General features: G+C 37.6%; 1 protein-coding gene across 11 annotated transcripts in view; it reads right to left on the bottom strand.

Annotated features, from left to right (window-relative positions):
- ltbp1 (latent transforming growth factor beta binding protein 1) overlaps nt 1-16,586 on the bottom strand; it is a 90,898-nt gene extending 74,312 nt beyond the window's left edge. For all 11 annotated transcript variants that reach the window (XM_077239453.1, XM_077239455.1, XM_077239457.1 and 8 more), the window contains exons 1-3: nt 15,917-16,586; nt 14,658-14,728; nt 5,219-5,561 (exon numbers count right to left, since the gene is read on the bottom strand). In XM_077239453.1, the coding sequence (XP_077095568.1) occupies nt 5,219-5,561; nt 14,658-14,728; nt 15,917-16,239 (737 nt within the window). In that variant the 5' untranslated portion in view covers nt 16,240-16,586. The remainder of the gene's footprint in view (nt 1-5,218; nt 5,562-14,657; nt 14,729-15,916) is intronic.
- Between the last annotated feature and the right edge of the window lie 7,393 nt (nt 16,587-23,979).

Below are 23,979 nucleotides of genomic sequence, written 5' to 3'. Positions count from 1 at the left end.
GTCATTTTTGACCCTGATAAGGGCTGTTTCGGAACTGTGAGCGGAACGGAAACCAGACTGAAATTTTTCAAAAAGGAAATTTGAATTCAGATGATCCTGAAAGATGGGCAGCAACAACTTTTTCTAGAACTTTGGGCAGGAATGGAAGTTTGGAAATAAGCCTGTAGTTTGCAAGAACTTCAGGGTCTGAAGTGTTTTTTTTAGAAGGGGTTTGATGACAGCAGTTTTAAGAGCAGATGGAACATGACCAGTGCATAAAGAATGGTTGATGACTTTGGTTATGAAGGGTTATTTGGTTATTATATATTATACACTGATGTGTGTTTTCACCAGGGCTGTAGGAAAAGGATCCAGCATACAGGTGGAAGCTTTCATCCTACCGATGATGTCCACAACTTGTTGTTTAGAGATTTCAGAAAAACAACAGAGAGGCTGGAAGGTCCCAGGCTGAGGGTCGGCAGTGGGGACAGACAGAGCAGGGGTGCTGGAGAGTCGAGAGCGGATGGTCTCAACTTTTTTTCTGAAGAAAGTGATGAAGCTATTGCATTTCTCTTCTGATGTGTCATTATGTGAACTAGTTTGTGGCTTGGTGAGATGGTTTGTGGTAGAGAAAAGCTGCTTGGAGTTTCCCTGATTTTTACTTATGATGCTTGAATAAAACTGTGTCCGTGCCTTTTTCTAGCGACATTGAATAGGCATTTTGTCAACGTGAATGTTCAGATCTCCAAGTATAACAATATTTGTAGATGTTGCACAGAGTGAAGTGAGAAATTCATTTATCTCTGAGATAAAAGCTGGATTTTGCTTAGGAGGCCGGTAAATGAGAAGAATAGTCATAGTGCAGGGTGGTTTACATCTGAAGGCAAGGCATTTAAAAGTGGACAATTCGGGCAGAGACAGCGGGGTGAGTTTTATGTCACTGCGGTGTAGTACTGCTAGGCCACCACCGCGACCGGAGTGGCGGGCTTTCTCCAAGTATTGATAACCAGAGGTTTACAGAGTAGATCCGAAGATTGTCCAGCTGGCTGGGAAGTGGCTGCTCGCTAAGCCGGGGAGATGTTACCTTGTCCAACGAGGGCTAACTTGGCAGTAAAGTGTTGTCCGTTTAGACGATATTGATGCTGGTGTCGATGACAGATATCAAGTCCACAAGGCCAGTAAACAATAGTAAAGAACTCTGATGCAGCGGCTCAGGTACAGACCGACATTGTACGAAGAAGATTGCCAGCAACAACAGGTATGATACAAAAATCCATACATTCGTGTAATCCATTCAGAAAAATTTGTACAAAACAAAAACTACCTGGTAGATAGCAGATAGTGTCTTTGTAAAAAGTAGGTTCTAGAGTGCAAAATGATACACAAAATCGTTTTCTTAAGGGAGAAGCGGCAACAGACAGTGCCACACTTCATACAGCTCAAACACTAACTCCATGAAAGAGGATGCTTACTATTATAAATAGTAAGCAAGCGCTGCTTTGTTTGCAGTTTGTACATATCTGTAGTCCTAGTTTTGGTTTCCCTTTTTGAAATGAAAGATATTTACTTACTGTACACGCAGGCGCAGAACGAACGTGCTAGTTGACAGTCCCCCTTAGTCCTTTTGGTGTGTTCAAGCGCAGCTTTTTGACCGAGATGCAGTCTGGGCTTTAGATATTTTAAGAGAAGCAATTCAGTTGCAGATGAGATGAAACCACAGATCCAGATTGCTTCTCAACTAATAAATTGTACAAACAGACTTTTTCTTTTAGACTTTATCATCTTTGAAATGGCTAATAACTGCAAACAGACGCTGTAGTTTTGAGTGAAATTCATAATATTATTTCCAAATAATGTACACTTTGTATTGTTGTGCAGAGGTTGCATAATGCATTTATTTAGCAACCACAATCAAACAATATGGTTGAGAATAATGTTTGGATTTATTACAGTTAATTAATCAAGATAAGCAGAAATCGTTATCATGATTAAAATATGATTAATTGTGCAGCCCTAGCAGTAGGCGACATCACTGCTCCATCATTACTCCATCATTATACACCCTCTTATTCACTTTAACTATTAATCTTATTTTCGACTAAAATCTGATTTGATTAGCTGTGAACAATACCGTGAATTGACTGTCAGTTTCAACTTGTGGTTTTATATAAATACTATAAGGAGAAATGTCTCAGTGTTCAACTCACCTAAAGGTCACCTAAACTGGCAACCAAGGATTCATGAGTTTACTTGAAATCTCGAAAAGTCAACACAGAAAAATCCTCAGAGCACAAACACTTCATAACCTCCATCATTAAACACCTCAAATCACTTTAGTTAAACAACAGGATCAGAGTAAATAGAGTGTGCCACACAGCTCGAGCATAATGCTCGGCATTGATCCAGGCTCGGAAAATAAAGCGTCAACAGAAAACACTGTATTATATCTCTCTTAAAGTGCCTAGGGGTCAATCTCACTCCTTTTCATGACCAGCAACGTTCCTGAGGATGGATCAGGTTTTCTAAACACACATAGACAAACTCACTCAACTATAAATCAACTAAAGCTCTTTCTCACCATATATAAGATCAATACAAGACCTCTGCAAATTCAACTCTATGAACTATACATTTAAAATCATGGTGTTTGTTACGTGATGTTTTACAGTAAAACTTTTGCACACTGAACCCACTTCACACCTGTAAAACAATGGCACATTAAACCAGTTATTAAATTATAACTTACAATATTTCAGAGTTCATTCAGACGTCAAAGCTGCATTACATAGTTCTCTAGAATACTTGATTTTAATTGGTCAAATGTTTTTACATTTATACATTCCTACACGCTTATCTACAATTAGCCAAAATAAGTAGGTTCCCAAAGTGTTTGAATAATCATTTCAGTGACCTGTTTCTGCTGTGATGACACCCAGCCACGGATTCACTACACTAAACTAGACTAAACCCACACTAATGACTCACAGATGCCTGTCACACACTCATACCAACAAATCACTCAATAGGCGCTTCAATAAACCTTTCACTTGTGCTGTCAGTTTTGGAGGTAAATGTGGGCTAATAACTGTCATATTCTGACAAAATAACAGTGATGTAAAATGTGACGTTAAAAACAACACATGATGTTAAATTTTTCTATGTGTAAAATTATGCATAAATCTTTACTTCCATGAGTTACCCTGGCAACAGTGAGACGCAGAACCAACATGGCGACAGTAACTCACCAGTTTTCAAAACTGATGAGATGGAAAGGCAGGATTTTGATACTTTGGTATCATGCTTAAAATATAATAAAATAAAAAATAAAATAAAATAAAACTATGTTACACATAGACTGATTACTGGCTTATCAATACTCTTTACCAATATTCACACTTTTTTTAGAATATCAGTTCTCAATTTTCAGGTTAACCATTAAATATCTGGTATAATTCTTTAAAAATGTTACCCTACAATGCCATTAGTGGTTTTTTTTGGTTGCCATAAAGCCTTTGTGTATTTCATGCTCAAAACATCTGTCTTGACAAGATATTAACAAACACAAAATGTTATGTCAATTCTGATATCCTGATTCCTGACAACTCAACCAACACTCAGCCTTGCCTTTTGTAATCTAAATATTATATTAAAAATATAGTAAAATACTGATTACATATACTGATCATATTCAAAATAATCTAAATATCTAAAGTGCAGGAAATTCCTCTCAAATGTTGAGCAAGATGTTTGTCTGCAACTGAGAGGAAGAGGTGTTCTGGAGAGAGCTTTACTTCCTCCATGCACACAATAAACCACAGTGGAAACCTGCAGAAGCTTTCGAGGACAGGTCTGGTAGCAATTACCAAGCAGAAACGTCCAAACTCTGACTGAACGTGCACGTCAGTCCCAGCACATAAACTGCTTTCATTAATATTTTAAGTAGAATTCATCAATATCCTGCCCTGCTGCAGTATTACAGCTTTTCCTGGAACCGACATAGGGGCAAATTCTGTGGCTTTCCCCCACATCTCGAGATTTTGACTCAGCGACTGCAGTCAGTCTGATTCGCTCTGATGGAAGAAAGGAAGAAAGAAAGCTGTGCTCATGTCCAATATGACAATGAACTTAACAGCTGTCTAAATCCGTGTGGTCAAATCAACCCCCAAAACCCTTCTCAAAAAACACAGGTCACTAAAGAGCCTGAAGGGGACTTTTTTCAGTCACGGTAAAGGATTGTCATTAAAAAAAAATAAAGAAGAAAACTAGGTTGACATCAGAACTTCAGGAGTCATGATTTGGTGAGAGCCTAAGTTTAAGTCATGTAAAAAGATTTCAGTTAGTCAGAATTAAAAACAGTAGGTATTTCTGTAAAACAGACCCAGGCTGAGAGGCTGAGTAGTAGGGGGCATGAAATAGGCTGAGACCGTTAACATCTGCAGGTCTGATGTCTGGAATTAATATTGAGCTATGGAGTTCATTCCAAAATAATAAAATTATAAAGATTCTGAGGAATCTAAAAAGTCCAAAATACCTTTCTCACACACATTTGCTGGGTGCTGTACTATGCTAGACTAAAATTGTGTCTGATTATCGGTTTATTTATAGTGAATACATTACTGATATTCACACATTTAGGTTGCATATCGTTTTTCAAATTTCAGGTTTACCTATAAATGCTCCCACAAGTCTTATTAATAGCACCCAACAATGAATGCCATTACACCACTGTGGATTCAACATTATTTGACTATTCAATGCAATATTAGTTTCTTTTTGATTGTGTCAAAAATTAGAAACGGAACAATAAATGATAGCCACGTGCTGTATATCAGTTATTGGACACTTAATAACCGGTACCAATATTGGTTCTAAAAATAATAATAATATTGATTATACAATTAATGTCCAGTTCACAAAAAACTGTGGTTGGACTTTTCTGCACATCACTAAGATTAGTTTTCCTGCCGAAGTGGCTGTTCTCTGAAATCATTTACAACGTGGACCAGGCTTTATGCTGAAAGTCAAAAATCTATCCATGGGAATTCTGTTCTGTGCTTTTACTAATAAATATAAACAATTAGAATGTTTTGGCCTGTTTGAGATGCATTTGTTGACCAAAATATCCAAACTCCCATAAAGCACAAAGCCAGACAACAATCATGACTGAAAATTCATTATGAACCATGACAGATTTACAATAGCAGGAGGCTAAATCTCTAAATTAAGCCGTCATACTCACTGTGGTTGATAAGGAATGGGTCCATTAGGTGATGGCTTCATGGAAAGAGTCAGATGTCCCACGTTTTTGCCTGGCAATGGTAACGGTACTTGACCTTGGCCTTGTGGGAAGATCTGCTGAGGAATGGGGCGTTGGGGAATTATATTATGACCGTTGGGGTATCCATTCGTATGGCCTCCGTTTGAAAGTCCACTGTTGGTGTGTCCGTTTAGTGGTCCGGTTGGATGAGAGGATGGAGGGAGAGTGGTCTGTTCACAAGACTTGCCTTTAGAGCCTGGCTTACACACACACATGTGGGGCCGCAAGCACATCCCTCCATTTTTGCATGGGGGCGTACAGTTAGCTGTAACAAAGAGAAGAGAATTCATTCAATGAAAATGTAATACAATCATTTAATATTTAACATATTATGAAATGTCATATAATAAAAATGAATTCCATATATAGTGCAATTAGCATTCAAGATGTCCACAAGCATGTTTGCAAAGTGGCTTGCCCAAAATCTTCGTAAGAACCACGTTTATTGAAAAGGAAGGGTCTATGGGGCAAGCAGACAACAGACTTCCATTATAAATCCATTTCTGTATCGGTTTTGTTCATTTTTGCAATCTGATGTGGTAGAGTTTATCTATTTAGACAAAAAACAAACGTATGTGGTAATCAACAGCATGCTGTGCTTAACATCATGAAATATACCTTTAAAAGTGGATATTTCTATAATAGTTTCAGCATAATTTATACACCTTGTACACTTTTTATTTGGTGAGAAACAAAATGTAGGCAGATGTAAATGTAAAAGCCATTTATCTGTTATCTGCACATATCATGAGAGAAAGAAAGAGCAAAAGAAAGATAGACTGGCAGAGAAAGAGCGAGAGAGAGGGAAAATGAGTGGATAACTGGGTGTTGACTTGTGGTCTGTAATTACATCATTGGGGAGAAGGAACAAAGCTGTTATTCAACCACAAATCTGTTGCCAATGAACAGACACTTTTACATACACACAGAGACACACACACACACACACCAAATCAAAGCAGCTTGCTGCTCATCAGTCAATTTACAGTTAGTCACATTAAGTGATTAAATGCTGCGGAGATTCCTAAATATGAAATGTATCAGTGCCCACTGCTCAAGGAAGACATTATATATAAATGAAAATTATACATGGCATAAAAAATTACATGCAATTTATATACACATTTATTGAAGATATAAACTATATAAACAATATATAGTACAATATAATTTATATATCTTTTTTTTCTAATTGATGACATCTACAAATGCTTTTATTAAATTTAGCTCACTTCTGAAGACAAACTACAGTATACCCAAGCATATACTGTACAAAAACACACAAGCTGGATAAAATTGAGTATTAATGAACACAAATTATTATAAACACGCTTTGTGACAGAGGTGAGAGTGATTACATAAAATATGACATCATGAAAACCACTCTCCCTGGTTTGAGGAGTTTTTCATTTCAGTTGACATGACCCACAGCAGGGGATTTCTGTTTTCTTTTCCACCCTCACTAGGTTTTCCTCATTTTCCCCTGTACTTCATTGGCCCTTTGAGGCTCTGGGTTACAAAGTGAGACGGCCCTCAGAAACGGAGTACACAAGAACACTGTTCTTGTTCATATCATGCCCTTGTACACCTCCTCTCCCACATATATATATATATATATATATATATATATATATATATATATATATATATATATATATAAACCGAACACAAATGTGGGAGCAATTGTACACAGAAAATCATTATTTTAAACTAAACTCACCCCAACATACACATTTAAATACAGGTTAAGCGCTCTATGAGTTAAAGGAACAGTACAGTGCAAAATAAAATTCTGTCCTCATTTGACTTTCATTCTTCGGTGGAACATAAAATGAGCCAATGTCAATTATCCTAGTCAATGGATAATGTACAATTGGGTTTCAAGTATTTGTAGTGAATTTCATGTAAATATTGCATATAAATATTAGCCTAAACTCTTAATTGAATTGTGCTATGTGTTAAAAATGGATGACAACAGTATCTAAATGATCCCCGTTCACATGAATCTCCTACTAATAACGCTGTATTATGCATGCATATTATATATGCATCGAAAACATATATCAACAGACTTTGAGTCTGTTGTAAGGAACCTCTAATCTTTCATGATAACAAAATATTATATTGCGTTGATTTGTGTAATTCTTATAACCACTTGTGATGATGTTCGTATGTCGTCGTCGAAATCAGCATATTAGAATGATTTCTGAAGGTTGGTATGACACTGAAGACTGGATAATTGCTGTTTTGCAATCAAAGGAATAAGATTAAATAAAATGAGTGTGCATCTGCATTATTTTGGCCACCTAGGTCACTAGCTATTGGCATCAGCCATTGCGAATCAAATATTGGTCAATGACACATTGAGTTAACCCAGATAACACACATAGCAACCACACAAAGCGTCCTGTCATTCCATACAGTATAAATTTAAAATACTTGTACTGAGTGCAGTTGTAAGTCAGTACATCACAAGTTTGGTAAGAGCATGTCACCAACACTCATGAGTAGTGCTATGGGCTACTGTACACTCAGGAAGTTAAATCTTCCTGCTGACTAAATTGAACACCAAAAAAATAAAGCGAGAGATAAAGTTAGGCCTCAGAAAGGCAGACTGATAAAGAGAGCATGAGAGAGAAATAAAGGGCAATGTTGCTGACTCAGATGGCCGGGCTATGGGGAGCAGTGCTGGGTAATTCCAACATGTCCAGCTTCTTATTAGTTTTATCCCTCAAGTCAATATTGAAATGGGTGTGAAATGTGTTGCATTGTACCCTCAACGTGATCAGCGGTGTAGGAGCTCACGCACAGCATGTATGCGTCCAGACAGAATCGTCGATAAGCCCACTTCAGTCTGCTAGTATTTCACAGCAGACACAGAGCCAATTAAAGGCAACTGCGGTCGGGCCATTTCTATGCTGAGCTTAATACGTGTAACACATCTAAGAGCTCATTCAAGAGGATCTGTTGCAGAGCTCTCCAACAGCTCTAACGTCTTCAAACGTTTTGAATCTGAAAGGTACAACTTGGATTTTCTTGAACAAGAAAGTAACATGTGGGTTAGCATGCTAAGCTACTCCCTGAGGACTGGAAGCCTGCAGTGTGAGCGGACAGGAGAGCCATTTCACAAGTTGTCTTGGACATATAGATACAGCAAACTTCTCTCTAACGAGAAATGCTTTATTTAAACTGGGAAAACAAGCATTTTTCTTAACCTTGAAGGGAAAATTCTTTTGGGGAATTTATTTATTAACTATACTTTTAATTATACTACAGCATTGTTTCATGCTTGATTCTGATTGGTTGAACAATGTTACTTCCAAGGTGTTAAGTTGCACAGCTATGAAGGACTTTCAGGTTTTTTGACCACATTACAGTTCTATATCACTTTGTCATGTACTTTTCAAACTTGTAATGGTGGATTAGGCTGTTTTAAGAAAGAGATTTCATAATTGGCATAAAAAACACTTGAGCATGTGCTAACCACAGCATAAGTAGAAATGACTCTGGACCACAGAGTTATTGAAAGTTAATGCATGTACACTGATAATTCTTTAAATGTGGAACACTGAAAAAAATGATAAAACCACTAAACATGACCCTAAAGCAAACCTTCTCGCTAAACCTTGCCAAGCCCAGCCAACTTGAAGACTAAAATGGCTGGTGACATTTGATGACTTGTTTAATCTGGTCCACTTTCTTACAAACTATAATACAAGAAGCCTAATTTACATAAAAACAACTATTTGTGTTGGTTACATTGCACTGCATGTGGTTAATAAATAAGACACAGGTGTCTTTACTGAATAAGCACATGCAAGAGGGGTGCAACTAGTGAATTCGGAGAACCAACCGAATTGAGCTCTTCTCTAGTTCCATCACAGCAGGTTCCTCAACCTAGTCACCTGTTCCTGCAGATCTAGGACACTTTTTCAGCACGGACAGCCAGGAAAAACGTATCTGTCTCTCTGCCGTGCTGTGGAGCCCAGGTGAAATATTTTCATGTTGTGTTTTATCTGGCGAGGGACGTGAACGTTTTGGGCCCTGTTCAGTTGAGGGACAAAATAGACTGAGCAGTCTTTCAGCGGTGAGCTGTGCACACATGCCTGAGCTCAGGAAAAACACTCAAACACTTCAGATGAGCTATATGAGAAATCCAGGCTCAGAGGGAAGACATGAGCATTCATTGCATTTTACATGTTGTAAAACTTGTAAAACAAACTATAAATTAGATGTTAAATTATGTAGTAGCGTTAAATTGAATCTGTCATCGATTCAAAAATCTTATGCTGGGGCTAAATTTACATTACAGTTTTCACCATCCGCAAGCTCTTCATCTCTAGACAGTCTTCCATTGTGCAGACAAATTAAATCACCCATCAACTCCCCCAAACCCAGGCCTGTCTGAGAAAAACAAAAATGCTCTGAATGTTTCCTGATGATCTCAATCCAATAAAAGAACTCAAGGAAAGTCTGAGAAGCTACTGAATGCATATCACATGGTGAATGCCAGCACGAAAACTCATCAGGGAACAGAGAACAACAAGGTGGCAGACATTCTGTAGACTGAACCTAGATTCACATCATGACCTCTGTTCAAACAGCTTTCAAACATGTCTGCTGGTTTTTCACAGTCACACTCAATTCTGCTTCTCAGAAGTCTGTTAAATATGTTAAGCCATATTTTAACACGGTATCCTAACCAACAAGATTCCAGTAACAAGCCTTTTTTTTTTATCTTTTATTGTTTGTCGCAGTAGGTCCATTATGACAAGTGTAACTCTCTGGAAAAGGTAATTTACCCACAATTAATTTGTGTACTAAAAAAACCCCAGTGAGATGAAAAGGAGCTTCAAAAAAATGGATCAGTGATGTACTGTTCTCAGTTCAGTACTGATCTCCAGCGTATGGCTGCACCACCTGGTCTTATTTATAATTGGGACATAAAGTTCACTATGGGCTTAGTCACTAATACTTAGTCTGTACTTGGTTGCACCATTTGTTCTTAAGGAAAGACATAGCTAGTAAGTTGTAAGCTCTCTGTAAAGTAATGTGCAGTTGAACAGATACAGAATAAGCACAATAAGACATTTACTATTATTGATCCAATAAGCTGCCTTCAAATTTGTAAGAAGACATAGTGTTAAAAAAATAACAAAATAAATGTAAATTAAATAAATAACAATAAAATCACATAAAATCATAAAATGATTAGTAAAAATAATTAAACAAATAATTATTAAGGAACTGTATCTAAAAGGTTTTTTTTTTAAATAAATATTATATTAAATAATAAATATTAAACATTTTATTGATATTTATTTGAATTTATATTTTTTGAGAGTTAAAACCCTGGCATCCACAAATGACAGGGGGATGCACACTGTAAAGTTCACCTTTAAGATTGGTTACATGCTGGTAAAGCTGCTAAGAACTCACTAAGATTTATTTACAAAGTTTACTTTCTAAAAATATAAACGAGTGTAAATGTCAACATCATTTATCTGTAAGTTACATGAGCTCATTGATACAATCCAATCTGCAATCTGCTAGTTTATTCCAACTATTATTCCTGGTTGAAGTCTTCCGTAAATATTTAGTTTATATGTAGGGTTATGTTTCATCTAAGTTTAATGGTGCAATCCTCAAATAGCAGTGCATGTAAGTTGGCCCCTGGTCTACATTTTCAGTTATTTATAGGGCATGATGGGCCAAAAATTTACCAGGATTAACACTCTTCCTATTCCGTTAGAGATAAAGAACTGGAGTGCAATATCCTGGTGGTAAAATTAGAAGGCCAATATCCCAGTGCCACTCTGCACTAATAGGATGCACTAATACAATAATAGGACTCTATGTCAGCGACAAAACCTGGAAGACTGACAGCTCGGGGTTCAACACTTCACCTACGAAGTTCCATGCAGCTCGGAAGAACCAGCCAGGGAAAAACAAAAGCTGCTTCTATTCAGACAATTCTCTTTGTTAGCACTTTCTGAGTGAGGTGAGCGTTAAAACCTGAAAATTCAAACGCCATTAAACATTTAGCGGGAAAATTTATGATCAGGTCTATCTTTTGAGACAGGAGAGGTGGAGAGCGGAGACACAGTAATTCTAAAACACAAATGGAAAGGAAGATAAATAGAGGCAAGGGGAGCTATGACTACAACCTGGACTTTTTCATTTCCCCCCTATATAGAAAAATATATGAGCAATGAAAAATGGTAGAGCCATGATTAATTCTCGCTGCGATGTCCCAGTCACCATGAATTACAACATCTAATGCTGCTGTCAGATGAGCGAAAAAGGTCATATTTTATTCAAAATTTACTTGAAAGCGCACATAATGGTGACCCTATCATAAGTCACGTTTATGGGTTGACACCAGCAATTTGGCAGAAATACTGGATTCTGTACGTTTATGAGAATAACCTTTCACAAAAGGTTGGCGAAACATAAAAACAAATGGTTTAGTGACACTATACTGGTATATCAAAATAAAAATATATAAACCCAAGATTTCCTGAGTCAGCAGAAAAACAGTCATAGAGACGTTCTCTGAGGTGTTAAAGAGGCTTCCCTTCTCCACACTCAATTTTCCTGCAAGGACTTCCATTAAAAACGTTCTGTTACATTTCAGCTCAAATTTAAGGGCTCTCAGGCCACTCACTGTGCGGCTGACATCAAACTATAGACGCCTCCATTGAAAATAAAGGGATGGCTGAAGCAGGAATGTGCTCTGGGTTCGCTCCAGATGGCCTGCAAAGTGATTCTTCTGCCCGTGTAAACAGGGCCTCTTTCTGTAAACAGGGGGTTCTCTTTTTCTCCCTCTTTCTCTCTCTATAATATACAGCGTATATATATATATATATATATGATAGATATATATGATATATATATATATATATATATATATAATACAATAATTAATATTATAATTATATTACTAATATATAATATTAATTACAAGCTTACATATTTATGACACCTTTAGTTCAGAGTCAGACAGACTTTACTGTGCTCTGGATTTTTAGTGACGCTAGTGCAGCTTATATCGTTCTACCAGTAGGTGGCGACAAGTGACTGTCTTTATGAATGAGTCACTGAATAATTCACTTAACCAATTCCTTAAAAAACAATGATTTGTTCAGTTGTGAAACAAATTACCAAATCACGTATTATCACATATGTACTTATCATTTTCACCAATTAGTTAAAAAATACTGATCTGAAGAAAGAAAAATTTCACGCCATTAGTTAAACCAATGTTGCAGTGTCAGGCTCAAACTAATAAAGCAAGTCTTAACAGTGTCCTAATGTTTGCACTTTTAAAAGAAATCATTGACGTGTAGTAGTCTCAAAATATTTAGCTGTGCTAGGATAAAGTATCTGCCACTGAAAAATTACAAATTATCTGCAAAAACCCATATACTCTATGGCTTAGTAGTTTGCAGACAAGCCCATGTGAAACAAAACTATATCCATCAAATATAGAATCAAGACTGACTTTGATGAATGAGAAAGATCACTGGGATGAAATTGTCTGCATAATCACTATACACTAGTAAAATGTACACCTGATGTTCGATGCAAGGCTCCAAGACAAACACTTTGTCAAAATGCAGCAGCCATCCAACACACAATCTTGGAGGTGCCATAGACCATACACACAAAATTATCAATTCATCATTCCTAAAAAACAAGGAGAAGGAAGGAGGAATGTCACTGGAGACAGGGGATGTAGACACAATATTGATCGTCTAGGATATGTGTAAAAGGTGGGTAAGAGGAATGTGTGTTGGAGGCCAGACTCAGTCAGCGGGTGGAGGTGCAACTCCTGCTTTTCCCTGGTGGCCTCCACGTACTTCCACACATACAGTGGCCAGTTCTTATATAACCTGCTGGCAGAAACACACAGGCTAAGGATAAACTGATCCAGCCCTTCCACTGGGTTATCATACTCTCTCCGTAGCCTCAAAATTCCTCATCTTTAGCCCCACTGTGTACTTCTATCTTTGTTTTCTATTATTATATATTGAAGTTTTGTGCCTGTGTACCTTCTGTCTATTGCGTTAACTGAAACATTTCTGTCATTTACTAAATTTCAAAATGCTTTCTGTCATATCTTGCATTTCCTTACTTTACAAACCCCATCGTTTTACTTCACATGTGGATTTTGTGTGCAGTAACTTGCAGATTTATGTTAATATTCGCCTGTAACTTGATCATGTTGTGATATACTGAGTGTTTGCTGATTTACACTATCACATCTGCCGCCAACCACTCAAAATCTACACCTATGATAACAGTACACACCCTCTTTTCAACCACCCCCTATCCCTCCACTTAAGATCTGACGGAGAGCGTTTTGACTCCACTCACAGGTGGGCACTGCAGCTGTCTGTCTGGTTGTTTATGAAGGACACCATAAAATGTCTCAGCATATGTCACTTTTTAACCACAGCAACTGCTCCTGGCATTAATGAGTTAGTTCAGGCAAAAAAAAATCTGTCATTTACGTACCCACTTGTTGTTCCAAACCTGTATGACTTTAACTCTACTATGAAACACACAAAAAATATATTTTGAAAGTTTTTGTCCATTCAATAAAAGTCAGTGGGGTCCAAAACAACACTTGATCCCAGTGACTTTCGCTGCATAGACACAAAAAAATATTTTTTGAGTATTCCACAGAAGAATTAAAGTCACACAGGTTTGGAATGACATGACACCCTTATTTTGACCCAAACCTGTATGACTTTAATACTTCCGTGATGACAGAATTTTCAACCATCCCTTCAAGACATTTCTGACATATAGAGCTCTAAACCATTAGTTTAATATTTTAACTTAATTGTTCTTTCTTATGTTTAGTACTGTATCCAGAGGGCGTTTCTGGGCAATGCATTGCAATGAGACTATGGAGCAAGACAATTGAATGTCTTGCTCAAAAGCAGCAAATAGCGTGGGTTTGGAGCCAAATGGGCGTAAGTGTAAATCCGAACCCTCAGTATGTGATCAGTCACTGATGATGTCCAGGATTGGTAACGCAGTTGATCCCTAAATACAATGGAACCTGCAACTTTTGTGTTAAAAGTCTAAACCCTTCCTAATCAGGCAAACTCAACCCACTCTTCCAGACTGGTATACTATTTTTTTTTTTAAAACAGTTTCATGCGAGACCCGCTGTCTGTGGCAAAACTAAAGCAAATACACCATTCTGAACTTGACTTCCAGGTTGATTAAAAGGATTCACTTGTCCAAGCAAGTTTTTTAAGTGAAGTTCAAGTATGGTGTAGTGCAGAAGAAAGACCTGAGAGAACCCAAGCACATGCATGATACAAAATAATTTACTTTAACTCACGTTTAGTGCAGCGCTGAGATCCTGGGGTCTTGCTCCAACCAACACAGCACTGCCCCCCACAGACGTTCACCCTGCAATGACATCAACAGTCAGTCACACTAGCACACAAACCGACTGAACATACTAACCTTACTGTAACCCCCTCCCCCCTCTCAACCCCACGGTCAATCTCCTCGCCCACCCAGAGCGGTTTCTGATGTAAGTCTGCTCTCACTGAAGTGATGTGAGGGCCCGGGGCCAAAGCTGGTTGAGGCTCCAATATAATCAGTCCTATTATTCCCATTGTGCTATTTCATACTGCACTTAGCAAAGTAAAAGAAACTGATCCAAAGCCCAGAAAATATGAACACTCAATACACTCAATAATCTTTGTGATTGTAGGGAATGTGGAAAAATCTTTGTGAATGGCCTGCTGAAACTTTTTAAGGGGCATCAGGTTCACTGCTAGGGGAGCCGGTAGCCTACATTAAACTGTCTCTTGTGGCTTCCTGAAACAATAGATGTTACTGTGCTTTTTAGAATGTTATGATCACTGTAGACTTGTTGAATTTATTGATGCTTAATGAAATCTGTTTGTTAACACATCACTAGCAAACAAAAGCAGGATTCAAACTCTAATGGAACTTCAACACACATTCTTATTAACAATTCAAGTTTCTCATTACAATGAACACATCACGTATAGTTCTAGAATGTTGCTTTCATTTAACTTTTTTTTTTCTTATAGGTTATTTTTAAATGTACTTTTAATTAACAAACTGTAAAATGCTGACAGGTCAACAATATATATATATATATATATATATATATATATATATATATATATATATATATATATATATATATATATATTCCAATATTCAGTTTTCAACTTAATCATTATCAGCACCGTTTGGTGGGTCTCTAAAGAAAAGCTCTCAGTATTTGTCTTCACGAGTAAAGTAACTTTTAATGTTAATTGTTTGGATAATCAACTTTGTGACCATTTAGACTGCAAAACAACATTGCATAAAAAATATTTTTTTAACATTAATATTCGTTAATTTTTTAACATAACACTACAATATTCGATAGCCTAATAATCAAAATGGGCCTACAATATCTCAATATTCATTATGGATATTCATAATGCCTATTTTTACTGTCGTATTCGGTATCGTTTCGTACATCATAATTATCATTCTAATAAAAAAGTATATTGATCGACATCCATTGTAAAGTAATGTAGCCTTCTTGAATATAGTTGGCTCTGCTCTTACCCTGACACTTTCATATGATGGCTGGTTGTGTGTCGGCCAGGCTGCGCGTCCTGGCGGATCGGAATGCTCGGGTTCGGTTGGTGACCCATTCTTCGAGTTCGGACCTGGCCGCCGAAACTGGCTTTGAGCTCCACATTGTAGGAGTGTGGCTGTCCCGACGCTCCCGAAATCGATGAAATGGAGCTCAAGTGAACCCCGTCCGTACCGCTCGGTCCCGGCTGCAGTACGTACAGTTTCCTGAAGCCGCTTTGATCCGCCGAAATCAAAGACGGAGAAATAAATAACGCTAAAGAAACAATAATGTCCCACATGAGCACAGCCATATCCAGTAGAAGTGAAAGTGTTGGGGAAGTTTGAAAGAAACACTATGTACTATATATACACACACTATAGAAAGAAAGATAGCCTACAAAAATAAAAAAACACTATAGAAGTTCAACTACACTCGCGTGTGAAGCAGTTGTGGTAAACCCTCGCGCGCTGTCATCTATTCGCTATACACATAACTTAAAAGAGTGGGAAATGCTTTAAGTGAAAGAAAGGTTCAAAGCACGAAACGGAAATCGGGGAAATCGGGAGTCAAGGAGGCGAGAGAGTTCGCGTGCGCGCGATTTGAGCTCGAGCAGAAGTTTGAAAACTCTTAGAAAAAAGTTTGAGCGCGCGTGTGTGCAAAGGCAGGCGTTTGTGCTCGAGCTCCATATAGCCAATCTCCTGCAGACATGACGTCAGGGATGGAGCTCTTATTGGAACACACATGTGGGGCTGAACCCTTAAACCAAAGGGGAAAAAACTGAAGAACTCTGCACTTATGAATTTGAAGATGGGGGTTGTTTGTAAAAATGTCAGAGAAGTGCATCCATCATAAGTCAAGTCTGTCATAGAGTGCAGATATCCACTCATCTCTTTATGAAAAATAAGTTATTCCAGAACATTGGACATCAAATGGGGACTGAACATTATACACAAGTAAACAAAAAATGCCATTAGAATCAAACACTAGCTGTGACATGCACCCTATAGTGCTGCGATTAAGCTGAAGAGTAACCATAATCACAGTATCTGTTTTAACCACATTTCTTCTATTCTGACCAAAATGCGCAAGAGTGGAAAAGAAGAAACTACACTATGAAGGAGCTCTGGAGAAAGGGTTAATACGGCTACATTTAAAATAATAATAACCATTGACTGAGACCTAATGATAAGTGTAACATTTCAGATTATTTGGCTCAGATCTTATATCCTGCCACTTTTATGGTGGCCGCTTTACTTGACAAAGAGGTATTGATTTTCAAACACTGTAATGGAATCATGAAAAAAATGTTTGGGTATGCTACTGTATAAATGGCCAATATTTCATATTTGAAAATGACCAAAAAAAACACTGTGGGTGAATATCAACAAAATGGCTGTAAAAAAACACGTCAGGTAGGCTACTGATAATTGGTAAGTACCCTCACATGTAAACAAGTTTAAACAGGTTTGTCTATGTAATGTGAGCATTAATCTAATTCCACACGGATTATTGGCAATAATCAGACTATTATTTTACAAATACCTTGAAATGTAGCCTATTATTATTGTGTTTTTTGAGGCGCACCACACACCCTGCCCATATTGCCATCTGTCTAATTTGGCTTACTTCTAAAACTTACCATAAAAGAAAAATACCATAGGATTTGATTGAACACACATTTACTACAAAATAAAAATAGTCTCCTAGGCCTGGTCTGTTAGCTGGATTTAGAGAGGTATTGGGCCAGTTTGGGACATCATTTGACTGCCCAGCTAACTGAGCTGAACTCCAGCTTGGCCAAGCTGGGAGACCAGCTTAAACCAGCCACGAACAACTTCTGGTTAAGCTGTATCCTAAATGTACAAAAATATATAGGCAAATATATCCTTAATTATTAACCAGCTTAAGATGGTCTCAGAGGGTTTGGAGGAAATGCTTTCAATCCATCAGAACCATTCATTTATCCTGCTGATTTACTTAATAAGTGGCACTTATAACAGTCAGAAACACTGAATCAAAGTAGTTTGTGTTGTTCTATGCAGTTATGTGATCCGAATGACTCTCTCCCTACAGCATGCCTGACTGCTTACCAGCTCTAAATCTGACTTTGAGAGCCTTCTGCCTATGAACGGGGACCCTATAGCCTCCCTACACGTCAAAAAAACGGATCCTATTAATACAATCAGCATCTACACACACCCTCCTGTTTCGACACATAAATAGACAAACATACCTCCATTCTTTCACACGCTCACAATTCCCTAAACTTAGCCGGAAGTCGCTGTCCTCCTACAGAAGCTTGTTATCTGGATTACTAGAGCGTCTTTACTGCATTACTGAAAGGTGACTCAGAAACATCCTTAGATCAAGACCATTTTAGGCCTAGACTGAGCTCAGCCCACTTTAGGATGTTCGTGGGTGAGACAGCCAGAGACAGATAAACAGACAAGGAAAACCATTCCTCATAAGCTTTGCAGTATTTGGAAGGAGATCTCAGACAGATTTATTGATTGCATGAGATCATCCTTGAGGAGAATCGAATGTCTAGAAGTTGTTCGGTCACGCAGTCCATTTTTATGATGTACATGCACAAACACTCTCTTCTGTGAAGATTACAGCTGAATTAGAGCTATATGGTTTCATCGATTGATGATCTCTAATTGAATAAAAAGACAGTTCCTGCCAGGTCTAATGACAGGAGTCGAAAAGGGGATTCAGTTAAGGAACAGAGAGAGACAGTGCTGTCGTAAAGCTATTCTTGGGTCACAGCTATTTATAGTTTAGAAATAATGACCATCATAACTGATGGAGAGAGAGAGAGAGAGAGAGAGAGAGAGAGAGAGAGAGAGAGAGAGAGAGAGAGAGAGAGAGAGAGAGAGAGAGAGAGAGAGAGAGAGAGATTAACGGCAAGTCTTTGGTATGCTTCAACAAAGTAGTTTAAATGCCCTCTTACAGTATATCCAGTTATCTTATTTATTTTGGTCTGCGAATCCATATAGCTAACTTGCATCAAAACGTCTATGGTGAATCACATGCAATACACAGACACCACTGAAGAAGGCCTGAGAGCCGAAATGTTTGTGAAACGTCATTTTCCCCATGTGAGTTATAAAAAAATAATTTAAAAAAGTGACTTTTTTGAGCGTGAATTACTAGTTAGGTTTTGAATACTTTGGCATGCTGCATTGTATTAAAAAAACTGAGATGGGCACTATGAAATGGTTCACTATTTATTAAATGTACAATATGAGCAGGCGAGTAACACTAATAATGCACTCAGTGTGGCCGTATAAGTTATGCGTATATGCAAATGAAATATAGCCTACCTCACCCCCGAATAACAGACTGTTTCAGTGACATTCAAATTGGGTATTTAAAAACACTTCAAATGGCTACACTAGAACTCTTTAAAAAATAAAATCTCAAAAAAAAAATTACAAAGTCTGTCATTTTTAATTCTAGGGTCATAAATTTACATTTTTAAACTAAAATTTTACACAAAATCTTCGATACATTTTTTTAAATAAATTTCGAACAGTTTATAAGTTATATATTCATGGGCCTGATATAAAAAATAAAATAAAAAAACTCTTGAATTATCCAGTAACTGTGAACAGTTACTGAGGTACTCAGAATCAGTAATGCACAAGAAATAGAGATGCCAACTTTTTATATAAAATTTTCATAAGTTTCCTTTTCTACTTTTCTATGCAGTTTTCTGAGAGGTTTTTAACTTGCTGCTATTCAGCTGTCATTGTGGTTTGTACTGGGAAAATCAAAAGAGGCCATCCCAAACTATCATATTCTGCTCTCTGTATCACCACTTGTATCCTTAAATCTACAGTACCATCACTGATTTTATCATCCAGAAGGTGAAAATCATAAATCACTTATAAATGTAATAGGACATCTCAACTTAATCAGTTGCATGGATGAATACTTCGACAATTCTGTCTATTTACTCACCTACTGTTTTAAACTTTTAAGATTTTCTTTCTTCTGTGGATCACAAAAAAAAAATGTAAAAAATATTTTGAAATTCACTGAGGTGACATCTTAAACACTGGACCCCATTGACTTTCATTGAATGGACTTCAAAATATCTCCCTTTGTTTTCACAGAAGAAAGCCATACAGGTTTGGAACAACATGTGTGTAATTAATTATTTCTCTGCATTATCATTTTTGGTTCAACAACCCCTTTAAGGCTGTGTTCAAATCCTTAATTTCTGAACTCACCTCTTGGGAATATCCAGTTCTCTGCTGCTTCATCTGTACAGTATAGCATCAGGGAATGCAAAAGATCAATTGTGTCAAACACGATCAACTCATACAACTATATAAACCGACAGAGAACATAATGCAGGGCCATTGGGTTCTCAAGTTGCTAATTTGTGCATGAGACGGCAGGGACACAATTAAACGATATGGCAACCACACATGCGGCCCACAAAGGGAGGACAGGAACTTCACACTGTATCAGTGATATCACAACAGCCCTGTGGGAGGAAGGAGAGCGGTGCTGGGGAATTAACAGTTTATGTAGCTAAAAATGTGCTTTGTGATTGTTGTCAGAGCAAGCAGGGCAGCCCCGGTGGGAGGGAAGCAGATGTCTTCTGTCAGCAACTCTCTGTAATATGGGGTTTCAAACAATGTTTTGGTTTTAGATGCTACCTGAGATACAATATTTGCCATTTAGACGACTGCATCCTTTAGAAAAGTTAGGAGGGCCTGATATTTATTTTAGGCACATCTTGCTAGCTTCCAAAAGCATAGAGTGCTGCCTGGATGAGGTATTTTTGTAGGCCAAAACCCAGAAGCGAGCGAGCATTTTAGCACTTTCCGGTTCCATCATGCTGAAGTCTATATACAGGTCCTTCTCAACAAATTAGCATATTGTGATGAAGTTCATTATTTTCCATAATGTAATGATAAAAATTAAACTTTCATATATTTTAGATTCATTGCACACCAACTGAAATATTTCAGGTCTTTTATTGTTTTAATACTGATGATTTTGGCATACAGCTCATGAAAACCCAAAATTCCTATCTCAAAAAATTAGCATTTCATGAAAAGGGTCTCTAAACGAGTTATTTACCTAATCATCTGAATCAACTAATTAACTCTAAACACCTGTAAAAGATTCCTGAGGCTTTTAAAAACTCCCAGCCTGTTTCATTACTCAAAACCGCAATCATGGGTAAGACTGCCGACCTGACTGCTGTCCAGAAGGCCATCATTGACACCCTCAAGCAAGAGGGTAAGACACAGAAAGAAATTTCTGAACAAATAGGCTGTTCCCAGAGTGCTGTATCAAGGCACCTCAGTGGGAAGTCTGTGGGAAGGAAAAAGTGTGGCAAAAAACGCTGCACAACGAGAAGAGGTGACCGGACCCTGAGGAAGATTGTGGAGAAGGACCGATTCCAGACATTGGGGGACCTGCGGAAGCAGTGGACTGAGTCTGGAGTAGAAACATCCAGAGCCACCGTGCACAGGCGTGTGCAGGAAATGGGCTACAGGTGCCGCATTCCCCAGATCAAGCCACTTTTGAACCAGAAACAGCGGCAGAAGCGCCTGACCTGGGCTACAGAGAAGCAGCACTGGACTGTTGCTCAGTGGTCCAAAGTACTTTTTTCGGATGAAAGCAAATTTTGCATGTCTTTCGGAAATCAAGGTGCCAGAGTCTGGAGGAAGACTGGGGAGAAGGAAATGCCAAAATGCCTGAAGTCCAGTGTCAAGTACCCACACTCAGTGATGGTCTGGGGTGCCATGTCAGCTGCTGGTGTTGGTCCACTGTGTTTTATCAAGGGCAGGGTCAATAAAGCTAGCTATCAGGAGATTTTGGAGCACTTCATGCTTCCATCTGCTGAAAAGCTTTATGGAGATGAAGATTTCATTTTTCAGCACGACCTGGCACCTGCTCACAGTGCCAAAACCACTGGTAAATGGTTTACTGACCATGGTATTACTGTGCTCAATTGGCCTGCCAACTCTCCTGACCTGAACCCCATAGAGAATCTGTGGGATATTGTGAAGAGAAAGTTGAGAGACGCAAGACCCAACACTCTGGATGAGCTTAAGGCCGCTATCGAAGCATCCTGGGCCTCCATAACACCTCAGCAGTGCCACATGCTGATTGCCTCCATGCCACGCCGCATTGAAGCAGTCATTTCTGCAAAAGGATTCCCGACCAAGTATTGAGTGCATAACTGAACATAATTATTTGAAGGTTGACTTTTTTTGTATTAAAAACATGCTAATTTTGCTAATTTTTTGAGATAGGAATTTTGGGTTTTCATGAGCTGTATGCCAAAATCATCAGTATTAAAACAATAAAAGACCTGAAATATTTCAGTTGGTGTGCAATGAATCTAAAATATATGAAAGTTTAATTTTTATCATTACATTATGGAAAATAATGAACTTTATCACAATATGCTAATTTTTTGAGAAGGACCTGTATATATATATATTTTTTTTTTTAAATAGGTTTTTCATTAAATGCCTGAAATACTGTCTGTGGTTAACACAAGTTCAAGATGTTTTCATGTTTTATTCTATGTCATTAACCCTCTGGTGCTGTTCGGTCATTTTTCGGTTTGTTTGGAATTTTTTCACTTCATAGGAATGGTACGAAACTTGGAAAAGGTTTTGGCACAAACACACACAGACACAGACACAGACACAGACACAGACACAGACACAGACACAGACACAGACACAGACACAGACACACACACACACACACACACACACAAATCATGGACATGATTTGAAAAAGGTTAAATGGTCCTAAAAAATATTTACACTTGTATTTTTTTTTCAGAAGTGTGGTCTTTAAAAAGAGACAAACTATGCTACACAAACTATACAAGAGTCTATGCTCAAAAGCATTCAAGATTTATGACCGTTTAAGTTGGAAATGTAATTTTAAGGTCCATGCTCAAAAAGTTAATAAATGGAGAACTATTGCATTAATATAAGTTAGTACCATAAAATACCCTAAAAATACAAAATATTAAATAAAATATTTTAATATAAAAAAATATTGCAGAATCATCTTATTGAAATAAAAAACGATTCGGTAGCCTATTTATGACACGCAAACAGACCAGAGGGTTAAATACATCAGTAATACCCCCTAGTGTATGCTAACAAAGTAACTGCTAACAAGTGTATAAATGGGACTACAGAGGTTGTCCGGAACTGAATTCTTTACCCATTCTTCATTTTTTGCGCCAGCCATCGCCAGCATTTTTGATAATTTTCACAAAAATGTATCTGTATATCTGAACATGCAGATATTAATGGTTGTAATTATAGTAAAACCATAGTTAATTTTCGTTAGGGTTATTCTAGCTTCATGCATTCTTGTTTTATCAACACTTGAATGCAGGTAAGTCATATATATATAAGAAAGCGTAGTTTTATACGTTTAGCATATTACCGTAGCAGATTTTTTTCAGGCTAAAAAGATTCATAAAAGTTGTTGTTCATTTGTGAAGATTATCATGAAGATCAAAAAAGTAATGTGCACAGGGCTTATTTTCTGCAACAATTCAAAAGGAAATGGAAAAATCCTATTGGTGTTTTGTTGAGGGAACAAGGGTGATATCTTCCGGGTTGACCTAAAAAATGACTGCAGCGTTCCATTCAGAACGTTCTTGAAGAACAGACGAGCAATTTTTGGATGATGTAACATACGCTAAACACATTTGTGCATTGTGATTGAACAGTTCTGCTACAGTGTGTTCACATTGCATAATCTCTGGAAGTTCACTAGGTTGTTCCCAGAACAGACACAGGATGTTTGCTTTAAGTCATCTTCATGTTTTAGCCTTCCTGCAGGTTCTCTAAGGCAATTTACTAGGCAATATTCGTCCATCATTTGTACATAAATAGCCAAAGATGACGAATAACCAAACATTGCCAATTTCCTTGTTTCTCTAAACGGTCAAGCACAATGAAAGCTAATTGACTTAAAGATATTTCTCTAATACCATGTAGAACAATTACTGCCATGATGTCATTTCAGGACGGCGCAGAGA

This window comes from Siphateles boraxobius, unplaced genomic scaffold, assembly GCF_051911475.1.
Source record: "Siphateles boraxobius isolate OS27281-9 unplaced genomic scaffold, OSU_SipBor_1 22, whole genome shotgun sequence".
NCBI lineage: Eukaryota > Metazoa > Chordata > Actinopteri > Cypriniformes > Leuciscidae > Siphateles > Siphateles boraxobius.
The sequence above is the reverse complement of the archived record's forward strand: the minus strand, read 5'-3'. Positions and strand labels throughout refer to the sequence as shown.